This window comes from Symsagittifera roscoffensis, chromosome 7 (genome assembly GCF_963678635.1).
Source record: "Symsagittifera roscoffensis chromosome 7, txSymRosc1.1, whole genome shotgun sequence".
Lineage (NCBI taxonomy): Eukaryota > Metazoa > Xenacoelomorpha > Acoela > Convolutidae > Symsagittifera > Symsagittifera roscoffensis.
Genome location: NC_087068.1, coordinates 28,569,356 through 28,582,756, shown reverse-complemented (window position 1 = coordinate 28,582,756; position 13,401 = coordinate 28,569,356). Strand labels below are relative to the sequence as shown.

The window sequence follows — 13,401 nt, the reverse complement described above, 5'->3', positions numbered from 1 at the left end:
AAATAGGCGCTTACAATCGAATGTCTCTTTGCGAAAAATAACATCTAGTAATACATTTGCGAAAAATAACATCTAGTAACTATACCAATTGGTCTTGTGGTACATGATTACACCTTTTTATAATAATCAACGTCACTCCTTAATTGAGCAACATGTAGCTAAATTTGAGATGGCATTTTGGGTTTTGTAGATGACACCTATTGAAATATACCACAGGGAGAATATTTTCATTTGCAACGCATGCTTGATAAAAACTTCCCTGAAAGGAGCATGAAACAGAATTTGATTCAAGAACAGACAGCAATGAATTTTGGTGGCAACATTTATTTTCGGTACAACTTTCAGCAATCGTTTACCAACAAGAAAAGACCAGCTCAAAGGCCCATTTTAAAGTTAAACACTGATAAGCAGTTCTCAACTTTGATACTCCTAATTTTTGTCAAAAAAAGTTACTTCCTTGGTAAAAAAAAAGACGCTAATAAACTGGGCGAGCATTTACGAAAACCATACAAGCTAAAAGTATAATTAAAGCGATGACTTATCACTACATAGCCATTAACCTCAAGCACTGTAGTCGGGAAACCGTTTAAATAATAACATTCAATTCGCATATCTTTACATATCACTTTCATTATACATAGGCTTGATGCTGGTTCCTTTTCTGATCTGACCCCATCCAATAAGTCGGAAGTTCTTCTCAATTCGTCTACTCAAAGCAATCTTTTCACCCACTTGCGTACAGACGGGCGTTGTCAAAACCAGCTTGGCCAAATCCAATTTCACAGCCAGAACTCTGGCATTAGCCGATAAAGATCCAATATTGACCATTAAGACTTCATTTTTGGTCAGCTTTTCAACCTTCGCTCCTTTTTCTTTGCCTTCTACTCTCACACCGAGTAGCCTTCTCAGAAGGTAAAAAGAGATTTCGAGTTCGATGAAAATATCAGGCAGGGTTCCTACAGCTCCTAAGACATGCCCAACCATTCGATCTCCTCTGCATAACGTCGGGTCGATTTTTGTTCCCACACCTATGAGACCTCCAGGCACTGCGTATTGCAAATCATTCTTCTCCGCGAATAGAGATAGGACGAGGGTTTTGATGGGTGTGCATGTGATTTGGTTCTTGTTGTCCTTGCGTACGATTCCTGGTCTGATCTCCACTTCTTGCCCTACTCTGAGCACGCCCTGTAAAATGCTGCCGCCTGCCACGCCTCCTTTTAAGTCATCCACTTCCGAGCCGGGTTTGTTCACATCAAATGACCTAAAATTATGTAATTCGTTAATCTCTCGAACTTTACGGAACTTTCCTCCCAAACGTCATGAAGCAAGCTTTCGACGACTCTATATTTCAAGTTTCGTGATATAGATCGAGTGAAAAAAAGGTCATTAGTCGCATGCATTTGGCGGAAAGTAGTCTTTTTGAGTTTTTAAAGAGCTAAGAAAAGCCGATTATACGCAAAACATTGCAAATCTCCACTACTTCAACTAGCACATTTAACTGTCATACTTAAAGATATTTAGATAGAGCGCCTGTTGTCTGATTATGGAAAACTGACTGCGGACTAAGAGTATTTCAATGAGGATTAACAACGCACCAAACTACATTTTCTAGCGAGGAACTAAACTTTAAACCTGACCTGATGATGATTAGCTTTGCCGGTAGATCGAACACCCTCGCTGGAATTGGGACCTTCTCACATAGATACTGACACACAACGTCTACATTATACTTCAGCTGGGCCGAAATAGGCACAATGGGGGCATCGGCAGCAACAGTTCCCCTTACAAACTCCAAAATCTCTCTGTATTGATCCTTCGCAGCTGTATCTCTCACCAAGTCAATCTTATTCTGCAGAATTATTATATGCTTCAATTTCATAATCTCAATAGCAGCTAGATGTTCGGATGTTTGAGGCTGGGGACAAGGCTCATTTCCAGCGATGAGAAGCAAAGCAGCGTCCATAATTGCGGCTCCGTTTAACATAGTTGCCATCAAAATGTCGTGGCCTGGACAATCTACAAAAGAAACATGTCTCACTAGCCTATAGTTTCCGCCACAGCCCACCGCAGCACATGGAAAAACATCTCGCATATCACTGCTACACGACCTGTAGCAATCAGGCGCTGGACACTTTCCGTCACATTTGTAAATTTTCGCGTTGGCATAGCCCAGTTTAATTGTAATATTTCGGACCAGTTCGTTTTTGAAACGAACCGTCTGCACCCCTGATATCGATTTGACCAGAGTCGATTTTCCATGGGCTACATGTCCTATGGTTCCAATGTTGATGGTTGCTTGTCGACTGATGACCTCGGGAGTAAGAGGGGTCAAGGTGCTGATTTCAAGTTTGCTCAGGTCCTGAACTGAGAGTCCACTGTCCACTGGCGCACTTGAATCGCTGTTTTCTGGAAGAATACTCTCCATTATGTCTGAAAACATCACATAAGTAACCTTTTTTTAAGAAATACATTGCATGCTCTCAGGAATTCGACCCCATGCCGACCCAAAGAGCCCCCCCCCCCCCCTTGTACTATTTTAAGATATCCATTCTTGGCTGCCGGACCCTAAAACTTTTCTAAAGGCACCTTCGGCACCAATATATATTAATTTTGAGGGGTGAGCGCGCGCCGAAAAAAAACGCGATTTTTTGGTCAAACTTTTCCAAAAAGAGCCAAAAACGGCAATTTTGGCCTTTCTTCAAAATTTCACCTGAGGCGCAGAAAATTTGGCCACAACAGACTTTTTCGTGCTTTGGGAGAGCTCGGAAAATCACTTTGGTAGTTTTAAAAAAAAGGTCGACAAAATTTAGAACATTTTTTTTAAAATCCGCCCCCAAGAGAAAATCTTAGATCCGCCCCTGCTAGCAGTTCAACCTTTTTTTTGTTTCTAGAGTTCTGCACTCACTGTTCTTAGAAATATGTACACCTGATTTCTGTTTTTGTTCCGGCCATTGAAAATGGTGAGGAGCTTTGTATTAGGGTGTTTCTCAGTTTTTTCTTTTTGTTTGCCACGCAAAATCAGCTACCACAAAAAATCATCGAACTGAATTGAGCGAAATTTTTCATTAAAGCCTTTTTCCCAGTGTAGAGAAAAGTTTTCTCAGTGTGAGAAAAACCAGTTTAAAACTTTTGATTTTTCGTCTAATTTCGAGCTAGTGAGCAGGCTTACATCAACTTATTTATGCTTAATTTAAGCCTTGAAAATTTAGTTTAACTAAAATGAAGTTAACTTGTGGAGGTTTTAATTTCATCGTAGGAATCAAAAAATTTTGAAAACTTGATAAAAATTTAAAACTTCTTGATTTTTTGTTTTTCTTGTTATTTGTTTCAAAAGGTTTTTTAATTTGCATATTTTACACTGACTGACGAAAATGCCTCAGCTCTACTTTTCGCTCAGATTTCTTTATCACACCACGCCAAAAAACTACACTAATTTGCAAAAATAATTTTGATGTAATTTTTTAAGACTGGTCGGAACAATCTGTGCTACTTGCACAGTAACCGGCTATCCGTGTTTCGTTTTGATTTTGGTGATTCAGGTTTAAACATAACGAGTGCTCGTTAGCTCCTAACGGTAACTTTTCAGAACCCGAAAACAGGCCTAAATATTGCAGTTTTGCATGTTGTCTTTTAGAGACTTATATAACGGACAGCAATCAAAACGCTTAACTTTTACCGTTTTTCTCAGGCATACTTGTTCCTTAAACCTGGAGCTACCTGTTTGATAAATTTTGGCTTCGTTTTACGGATGTGGGATGAAAGATAATTCCAAAAATTTAAAATTTGGCTTCATCCAAAACCATAATGCTCGATTCAAACATGAGTAAAAATTTTTGTGATTTTGGAATTTTCCCACAGACATGTTTTTTTACAAACTTTAGTGCGTAGCATTATATGCACGGAGTTTTTCCACAACCTGTTGCCTCGATTAAAGCCCTGCTATCAGATAGCGATGTTTTCGAGAAGAGTCAAAAAGTTTCAAAAAATGGTCAAGAAATCAAAACATTGACTTTTCTGAAGTCCATAACCTTTTTGTTAGCAAAATTTGGACGTAAGCGCTTACACAGGGGAGCTTCGCTCAAACCTTTATTTTGATTGAGCCCAAAATCTCATTGGGAGGGTAGTTTCCGGGAAAATACCAAAAAAACAATCACAAAAAAAACTGTCTGAAAATCGAAAACTTGATTGTTTCGAGGGCCATAACATTTTGCGTAGAAAAATTGGTCGCCGCCGCTGATGCAAGTAAGCTTCCCAAAACCTGTTCTACCCAGTGAAATCAAAATCTCAGATTTCGACGGGTACTTTTCGAAAAAAAAGTCAAAAAGTTTCAAAAAACTCAAAAAATTGATAGATTTGACTTTTCCGAGAGCCATATCTTTTTGTGCAAAATAAAAATGGTCAAAACAGCTTATACAAGGGAGCTGAAAATTCGACTCTTTCGAGGGCCAAAACTTTTGGTGCAAAAGAATTTGGGCGTATCCGCTGATACAGTGGCGCTTTCCATAACGCGTCCTTTCAATTGAAATCAAAGTTTCAGATTGGGAGGGTAGTTTTTGAGAAAAAGTGAAAAAAAATCCAAAAGTATGGGTCAAAAATTCCACCACACACTTTTCCGAAGGCAGTAGAAAGTGGATTAAGGTTTTAAAAAGACTAGCTGATTACGCAGGCACACAGGGTAGTGGACGGACTTCCTATTGGTACCACTTTCCTATTGGTAAACAGTCCGACCATAATCTTAAAAAATTAAACAGTTTTTTTTTCGGCGTGGTGTGATAAAGTAGCTTAACAAAAAAATGATGATTAGGTATATTCGACAGTCATACTAAAAATAAACAAATAGAAAAACAATTTTTCTAGAAAAATTACTAGAAAAACGAAAAAAAATCAAAGAAAAATTCTTAAATTTTTTGAAGTTATTTGCAGTTCTTTGAATTTATAAGTTTTCACGTTTTAAATCAAGCTATTGTAAGATTTTAAGCAATTAAAATAAGACTGCTCGATCACTTGACCCGCTCGAAATAAGACGAAAACCAAAATTTTCAAATCAGTTTTTCTCGATTTTTGAAACTTTTTAATATGGTTCAAATCACGATTGTAAGGGCTTTAATATATATCACTCAACCCAGTACCATCATTATTTGTGGCACTTACTTTTTACGTGGAAAGCAAAAAAAAACTAAAACAGACCCGAAGAAATTAGAAAAAAAACCCGATCCCATACATTTTCATAATACCTGTTTTCATCAATTAAGAACGTAATTTGTCACAATTTATGATAAAATCATGAATATTAATCAATCAACTTATAAATTAAAATAACGAAGAAAGTACTTTTATTGAAGCTACAACAATCATCAAACAGTGAGTATCGAGATATAACATTAAGACATAGGGTACTGGGAAAGTAAATTTAATGCATCTTTATCATGCCGTGTCTAGGGGATGAAGTTTGAGCATGTTCGATCTCGTTCACAGTCAGTTGGATCAAGTGTCACATAGGGGCACATACACGTCCATTCGTCTCCCCACGTTGAAACATGCTCTCTTGGTTGCCTGAAAATATCAGATAATTAATCTTTCGAATAACATTAGGACGAACACCAAATACAATACATTTTTGTATCATAAATTTCAAAGGTTCAAACAAAGAACAAAACTCAAGCAAATATACAAAGAATATATACAGCAACAGCTCCTGGTTATCCCATTCAATTTACATATCTTCAGCATTGAAATGAAAAATACTCGACTCAGTTGTGAGTTTTAGACAAAAATTTAATGTATGAAGTCGTTTTGGAAACAAATTTAATTTTTACAAGATGGCCACAAGTAATATTTGTTTAATTTTTAAGAAAACGGTGATAGAAAATTCTTACTTCTTATTACCTTACAAACTTTTGTAAACAGACAAAAATCAAGTATGCCACATCGCGGGCGGGAAATATCTGCAACCGACTGAATTGAACACAATTCTTCTAATTTACACATCTAATTTGGAACTTTGTTCAAGTGGAATGAAAGGGTTTTTGCATTTGAAGGCACTGAAGTATTATGTTACATTCAAACCAGTCGTCAGCTAACATTTTTCCAAAATTAAATTAAATGATAGAAGCGGAAAAGGAGACAAGCAAATAAAAGCACCATTGATTCAGGTTCGACCTGCCAAGTATTTGAGTATGAAAAAACATAAAAATAGTTTATCCGATTCAGATACAAAAATTAACACTACCCTAGTTTATCGCAAGGGTGAAAAATTATCTATTTCAATGAATTCTTTAAAAAATGCTGAGCACCTTCACTTTAAGTATACTGTATTAAATACATACATATTTCGTGCACCAAAATCGTGATTAACGAGTCGGGGTTCAAATCTGTACAATTCTTCTAACACCTAACATCCATATCTAAACCAAAACTTCAGAACTAAAACCGTCCAAAAACAAATCTATCTACAAATGTAGCTATTTTAGAGCCAGTAAAATATTTAATTATCAATATTATCAGTAGTCATTTTAACGACCAAATAACAAAACAAATTCACGAAATCAAAACACATATTGACAGATGAGTTCGTATTTTTTCACAAGGACTTAATCTCATTTCCTATCGGGTAAACTTCATCATAACCTCAATCTCTTATAACAAGAAGCATCAAAAGCGCAGGCTTAACGAGAGAGAATCGATTCAGCAACATGGTGGTGCATGGTTGATCGAATTTGAGTGGCGCACTAAAATACCACAACTCTGATAACAACGGCTTCTGGTGGCATTGTTGAGTATAAAAATGTCTAAGCTATTCCGATTGACAATTAAATTAGTACTTTCCTGTCCAACGGTAACTTCCGTTTTCAGTGTCATTTAACACATATGCTATGCTTATTATTACTGCTAAGCTACGTATGCATAAAATCAACTAAAAAGGCAAATTAACTAGTCCTTAAACTATTCAAATAGCTTAACATCCGACTTTTTGATAAATCTCACCTAAAACGGTCGCACAAAATACAGGTTGTTTGTTTTTAAAGTTCCCGAAAGGACTATCGACGATACTCTCGGTCTCGTTTGCTCTCTCTTCGCTCGTACTTGTCGTCTCTAGCTGATCTATCGCGGCTTCTGCTTCGTTTGTAGTAGTCGCCACTTCGCTCCCTCTCTCGTCTATCCGATCGACTCTCGCGCTCTCCTCGCGACCTCTCTGGGGATCCATCGCGGGAAGAACGCTTCCGACGAGACCTACATCAACAATAAAAAATATCTATAATAAGAGTCATTATTTAATTACAAAACAGTCCCCAGATATTTCATTTCGACTTTATCTTTTTCATATACTGTCCATGAAATTTCCTTTAAAAAATCCCTCGATTTCAGAAAAATCCTGCAAACGTGTAAACGCAAGGTCAAAGGTCAACCTCTGTTTGGCGTATATGTATTATTGTTGTAGTAAAAGAACTAACGACTTTGAGCTGCTGCTTCCGCCACCACTCTCAGATGAGAACTTCTGAGTGATTCCTCTTAGACACTGCTCCAAACTAGTTATCAGCACCTGGAAAACACTTTAGCATGATTTGTTTATCAAAAGTTACCATCATAAAAATTCACCCATTTTCAACATACCAACTATACGGACCATAATGCAATCCGATTGCCAAGTTTCTAAGGAGCTATTTAATTAGGTATCAAATAACTCATCCCAGCAGCAGAATTTTAAAGAGCCAGATCTCATATAACCAAAGATTACCAAAACTATTTACTGGGATTTTGATTTTGTCAAAACCAATGGAAATAGAAAATTGCAGCTACCATTAGAGCAATCATAAAAACATCCGCATTGCACTAACCTGGCATCGACTATCATCCGACACTTTAGACTGCTTGATGAGTTTGATGGCCAGCTTCAGAGTCTGACTGGCATCCTCGTACTCTCCCTTACTCGCATCTGCCAGTGCACGTGCAATGGCTGTGGTGGACACTTGTCTATTCCTAGACATGATCTCTTCTATCTCTGTCTCCGTCAGTGGAGGTCTGAAAAAAGAACCAAAATGACCACAGTATTTTTAAATTAATACATATGGTCAGAGTAGTCTAAAATTAATACACATCAATACATAGCTTTTGAAATACAACTAACAGAGCTGAAAAAGATTCAATGAAAGTGATTGAATTTTTTTAAGCTGCGAAGAAAAAATATAACCTTCAAGCTCTTTGAATTTTCAGACTAGTTTATAACAAACTTTTTTAAAAATAACGCTAATCCAATCGCAGCGTATTCTGAGCTTCGCGGGGAAAAAAGTTGCGCACTATTTTCACTTTCAAAAATGGAGAGCACAATTTGAAAATAAAGGTAAATTACAAAAGAAGCCCTTCCGTTTAGTTACGGTCAGTGCACAAGCTGGATAGGACCATACCAGCGTTATAAAAATGCATATATATATCAGCAAACTGTAGCATTGTATCAATGAAGTCATATATCAGATATTAACTGCATCGTCGTTATGTTAACTCATCTTAGCCGTCCTTCCTCTACAATGGCGCTTATAGGGTTGTCGATAAATTGAATTTTGCGCAGCGATCTGCACCCCTTATACATAGTATAGAGCTCCTGAGGAGCGCGAAGCTTATTTTAAATCTTTGCAGTTAATCGATTCCGGGTAGCTGTCTTGTCTTTTTTCACTTAGTTTTTCGGCTAACCGCTGCATCGTCCGCGTGGCTTTCGGAGCAGCTCCACCGGTGCATCCAAAAATCAGCGGACACAAGCTACTCTGCCCTACGTTTAAAACTCTTTGCAGATATTTGAGTTGTTCAGCGTTTCGTGAATGCGTCTTTTAGCAGTTTTTGCGATGTTTTGGCATGGGGGTTTAAAATTTTCAGGCCAATTCGTGAACCCCAGAGTCCGTTTGCTTTGATGACAAATCGTGCCCCATCTTCAGTTGTGGTTGAATAAATTTGAATTGGACTTGATTAGAAATCAAAAAGAAAAATTGTGAAAAATCAAATTTAAGTGTGAACAAAATTTAAGACTATCCTAAAAAATAACGAACAAAAGAAAATCATCACGACTCTCATACCGTTAATTAAGACTTTATTAGAAAATGTACTGAAAGTATAATTCAACAAGAATAGCTGGTAGCTGTCCAAGTAGCACTGAGTGTTTTGACCACAGTGATTTCCAATAGCAAAGTCGAAAAAAAAAACATTTTTTGTATAATAATCCTGTATTTTTCTAGAAAGGGTGATTGGATTAGCCGAATAAGGTAAGAACGAGTAGTTACCATAACTAAATAGACGTTTAAATTGAAGAAGAAAAAACTTTGAAATAAATTAAAAAGTACAGTCTCTGGTCAAGTCTAATTTAGTTAAAAAACCCTAAATATTCACAAAAGTTTTTTCCAACACTGCGAGAGCTGCTTAGGAGAGTTTTTAGGATGTTTTATTCACAATTTTTTTTGCAAACTTTTTGGAAACTTTTGAACCAAGAATCCGAACCAGACTGAAAAAGCTTTTTCATACTTGACCCCCTGTTAGCTTTTTTGAGATAGTCTATATTGCTTGGTCAAAATAAAAAATTATCTTCCACTCATAGTCACAGTGGTCGCAACTAAAGCCAAAGCTTACGTTTCAGGTCGCCGTTCTTCTTTCGGAGATCCCAGAGCAGTGCCACCTGGTCCCCCACTAGTGGGCGGCAGAAATGGGGGCATCATTCCTGGAAAAGGGGGCATTGGGGGCATCCCAGGTGGGAAGAACGGTGGCATTCCCGGAAAAGCAGGGGCCGATGCAACAGATGTTTTGATGTCTACACTTGGCATCATAGGAGGCATTCGGGGCGGGACGACCACTGAAACCCAAGTTTTGATTAAAACTAGATGTGGTAGTAATTTTCAATTAAATCTTTTTTTTAATCATTACGCGTTGCAATTGAAACATAAGAAACGGTATTAAACATATTTGAAACTAAAAAAAACAATCGGATCAAAATCAGTCAAATAAACTACTAAAAAACTAACTGCCAGCACCAGGGGGCATCGGAGGAAACATTGGAGGAACAAATCCCATTGAATTAGTGGTCATGTTATTGTTGACTACGTTGGTAGAGGTCTGGAAAGTTGTAGACGTCGTAACATGTGAATCGTTGCTTGAAGAATTGTTACCTGGATTTGACGAATAGCGCAGAGAATAAGAAACAAATTCCAAACAAAAATGAAGTAAAAAGTAATGATACCGACCTTTCTTCTGCTCAAAATGCATCAAGTTTTGTTTATTGCACGGTGTTACCAGAGGAGTTTGCCCCTGTATTTTACTGAAAATGTCAAAGTTCGAGTAAGCCAATAACAATATAATTGAAATCTAAAAATATTTATTATAAAAAAATCTTACTGTTTCGGTAGTTTTTCGAGAAGAAGTTGAGCTGATGCATCTGATCCAAAATGCGCCATACAAAACCTAATGTCAATTCATTGATAATCACATAAAAGTTGTTAAATCGATTAAAGACTTATATTCTTCTAACTGACCCTTTGGATTGTCCATTGACCCTATTTTCGTTAAATTTGATTTCTAGCAAATCCATTACACCCAGTTCTCTAATTGCATCCATAAGGTCTTGATCCGTAGTCCACTGAAAATAACAATTTTAAAGTAACCCGACTAGCAAAAATTGAAAGATGAAAAATAATCAACCAACTAACCCATGTTAAGTTTCCGATATACAAGGAAACTCGTCTTGTCCAGCTTCCTCCATGGCCATATTTGTAGTTTGAAGGAGCAGAGTTGAAGGAGCTGGTTGTCACTGTCGTTGTCGCTTCACTTTGTGGTTCCGATTTCACTTCAGTGGTAACTGGCATACTCTCGGCATTACTACTTGACAGAACGTCGTTATAAAGATCAGTCTCTTCAGTTGTCGTTGGTGGAACCGCCTAAAATAAACTAGCCAGTGTAAGTGCAAAGTTGGTGGCAAGCTCAGCAAAAAAAAATTAGACAACTTACATCTTTTTTAGTTGAGGGGTCCAGGTCATCCGAATACAAATCAATGTCGTCGCTCATTTCGTAAACCTTAAAAAGCAGATGGTTTTTATCGAAACGAAAAAGAAACGCTATTATAGTAACAGTGCATTAGTATAGTAACAGTATAATAATAACATAATATTAATAACAAAGGATTTAGGAATATAATCCAAGGGTTCGCATAAAACCCGGTCATTATATTGTTCAAAGTTTAGTTTTCAGTTATAAGTGTAAGTTTCTTCAGGTCTCTACAGTTGTTGCATTCGCATAAAATGCGCCAAGTGCATGTATCTGATTCGTTGTAGCGAGTTTTGAAAAACTTTGTGTACATTCCTATAAGTCTGTTTGTGACATTCGACCAGAATGTGAAAAATGCAATCTCTGCAGAATTTGGAATTTTAGCAGTAAGCCTTCCGGATTGGTGGTTTTTATGAACTAAGGGCGTTATTGGAACGTTTAGCCAAACGGTGAAGGCTGGAATATTCTAGTATTTTAAAATTTCAAAAATTCGAATGATGACGTCACATTTCTGAGAAATGCTGAAACGGCCATTTTTAACAAAAACGAGTGAAAAAACAACAACAACATTAGTTGCGCTGACGAGAACAACTTTATCGAAATTGAGGAAATCGAAATTGAAGAAGAAGACAACGAATTACAGAGAACGTTCCGAGTTGCAACTATTGTGCTGCTACAATAGTTGCAAGGCCGTTGCGAACAACGGTGAAGGGTAAGAAATCAGCCCTCCGTGTTATCGTGAATTCGAACTTAAGGAGCTTGATTCACTGGATTCAAGAATCCGGAAGGGTCTCGGGACGGAAAACTTTTATTGACTCATATGAACTTTTAGCATCCTGTCATGTCCTGACTTGAATTTAATTGATATTTGGATTAGTTTTGACAAGGATGAGGTGCTAAGAGTTGGGGGGAAAGGGTTGATCCATCTTCGATGGAGATGATGATTTTTATCTACTGAACAAAAACAATAGTAATATAATAAGTAGTAGCCCTGTTTTAAGGAGTGACCTCGTGGTCTGCGGATACTGAGACCCAGCCATGAGCTCACTATTTTTGCATGTAATTCAGTTAATTTGAGCGTTCTGGTCGAAGCCGGAGAACAGTAACGTTTTTGTCGACCCGATGTTGGAAAAGACCACCGAAAAGTACTGGCTTGGTAGAAACGGTGAAAAACATGCAAAGCTCTGTTTAGACGCTAGCCAGTCGTCTTAAGACTTAGTTTTGTTATCCGTCGATATGTATCTTCCGGGCGAATGTTACATGTATGTTTTTATGGTGCTCCTGGGTGTTATTCTTTCATAACATCATGACCGGCGGAACCGTTAACGAGCACTCCGCGCCGAGCGGATGCTCACATTAACGCCCATAATAGGCCTAAACTGCCGGGGCGGAAGGGTAGTTCGGAACGCGGAAGCCTTCCGGATTACCGTGAATAGTTTTTTAACCTAGTTAAGACCGAAAATTCACGAACCAGGAAGGGTGGGGGGAATCATGAACCCCTCATCCCCTGAGTGGTTTGTGACCAAAAACACTTAAAGATATAAGTAAAACCAAACAAAAAATAGTATAGTAGCCAAGAAAAACAAAAAAACAAAAAAAAATAACCGAAAAAACCAAAAACAGTAAAAAAAAAAAGTAAAAAATCAGTAGAAATCATCCCCCCAGACAAGATGTGATTCAACCCCCCCGTTTGTTGTTGATAGATATATTGTTGTTACAGGCATTTATATCAGTCAGGATCGTTACGATCAATTTTGTGGCCCGTTTGTGAGGCTTGTACTGTAGGGTTATTTGAGCATTTAAGCACGTTAATGATAAATTGCGCTCAATCCGGAAGGGTCAGCTGATTTGCGCTCAATTCGGAAGGGTCTTGGGTGAAGACCGATCCGGCAAGCAGTACAAGGAGCAACAAGAAGGGGCTCAACGACAACAACAATCGACTGTTGGGTATCGTTAACAAGTTTTGTATCCCTTTTGGTACAAAAAGTAAGATAGTAATCTGTGGGGGGCTCGACAGTGCTGCACTGTAGTGACCCTTCACCGAACTGCGAATATCCGAGTTAAGCACCTTAATTCGGATAATAAACAAACCCGGAGGGGTATAGTATTACTAATATTATTACTTATATAGCCTATATTAATAGTCTTATATCGTTTTTCAGTGAAAAACAACGAAAACAGACCGGTTTTTAGGGTCAAAATAGCGATATTTTGATCCCCCCACAAGTCGCGATTTTTGAGATATCGATATTTTTTGAAACGGAAAAAAGCGCTAAGTTAGTGTGTTACATCGTAACTGCACTACTGTAATAAGTAGAACCGGTTAACTTTAGTTCGGAAGTGGTTGGAACTAGTTTGGTACCAAAAACCAAATTTTCCCATTTTTTG

At 37.7% G+C, this 13,401-nt stretch overlaps 3 protein-coding genes across 4 annotated transcripts in view; 1 reads left to right on the top strand and 2 right to left on the bottom strand.

Annotated features, from left to right (window-relative positions):
* Window positions 1-13,401, top strand: part of LOC134850907 (torsin-like protein) — a 442,884-nt gene that overhangs the window by 132,109 nt on the left and 297,374 nt on the right. The gene's annotated exons all lie outside the window — the stretch shown is intronic.
* On the bottom strand, window positions 508-2,427 carry LOC134850954 (eukaryotic translation initiation factor 2 subunit 3, Y-linked-like). Its single transcript, XM_063866784.1, has 2 exons — window positions 1,638-2,427; window positions 508-1,261 (listed from the first exon to the last, which is right to left on the bottom strand). Exons 1-2 carry the CDS (start codon window positions 2,423-2,425, stop codon window positions 616-618), a joined length of 1,434 nt encoding a protein of 477 aa, XP_063722854.1. The 5' UTR covers window positions 2,426-2,427; the 3' UTR covers window positions 508-615.
* LOC134851493 (cleavage and polyadenylation specificity factor subunit 6-like) lies at window positions 5,295-11,039 on the bottom strand. Of its 2 annotated transcripts, none has more exons than XM_063867612.1 (11): window positions 10,978-11,039; window positions 10,680-10,907; window positions 10,506-10,609; window positions 10,369-10,434; window positions 10,218-10,291; window positions 9,999-10,142; window positions 9,610-9,829; window positions 7,836-8,019; window positions 7,452-7,540; window positions 6,985-7,230; window positions 5,295-5,553 (listed from the first exon to the last, which is right to left on the bottom strand). In XM_063867612.1, the coding sequence occupies exons 1-10, from the start codon at window positions 11,032-11,034 to the stop codon at window positions 7,038-7,040; spliced, it is 1,359 nt and encodes a 452-aa protein (XP_063723682.1). In that variant the 5' UTR covers window positions 11,035-11,039; the 3' UTR covers window positions 5,295-5,553; window positions 6,985-7,037. The 2 variants fall into 2 exon arrangements, with proteins under 2 accessions (XP_063723682.1, XP_063723683.1); XM_063867613.1 differs by lacking the exon at window positions 5,295-5,553 and adding an exon at window positions 5,611-6,728.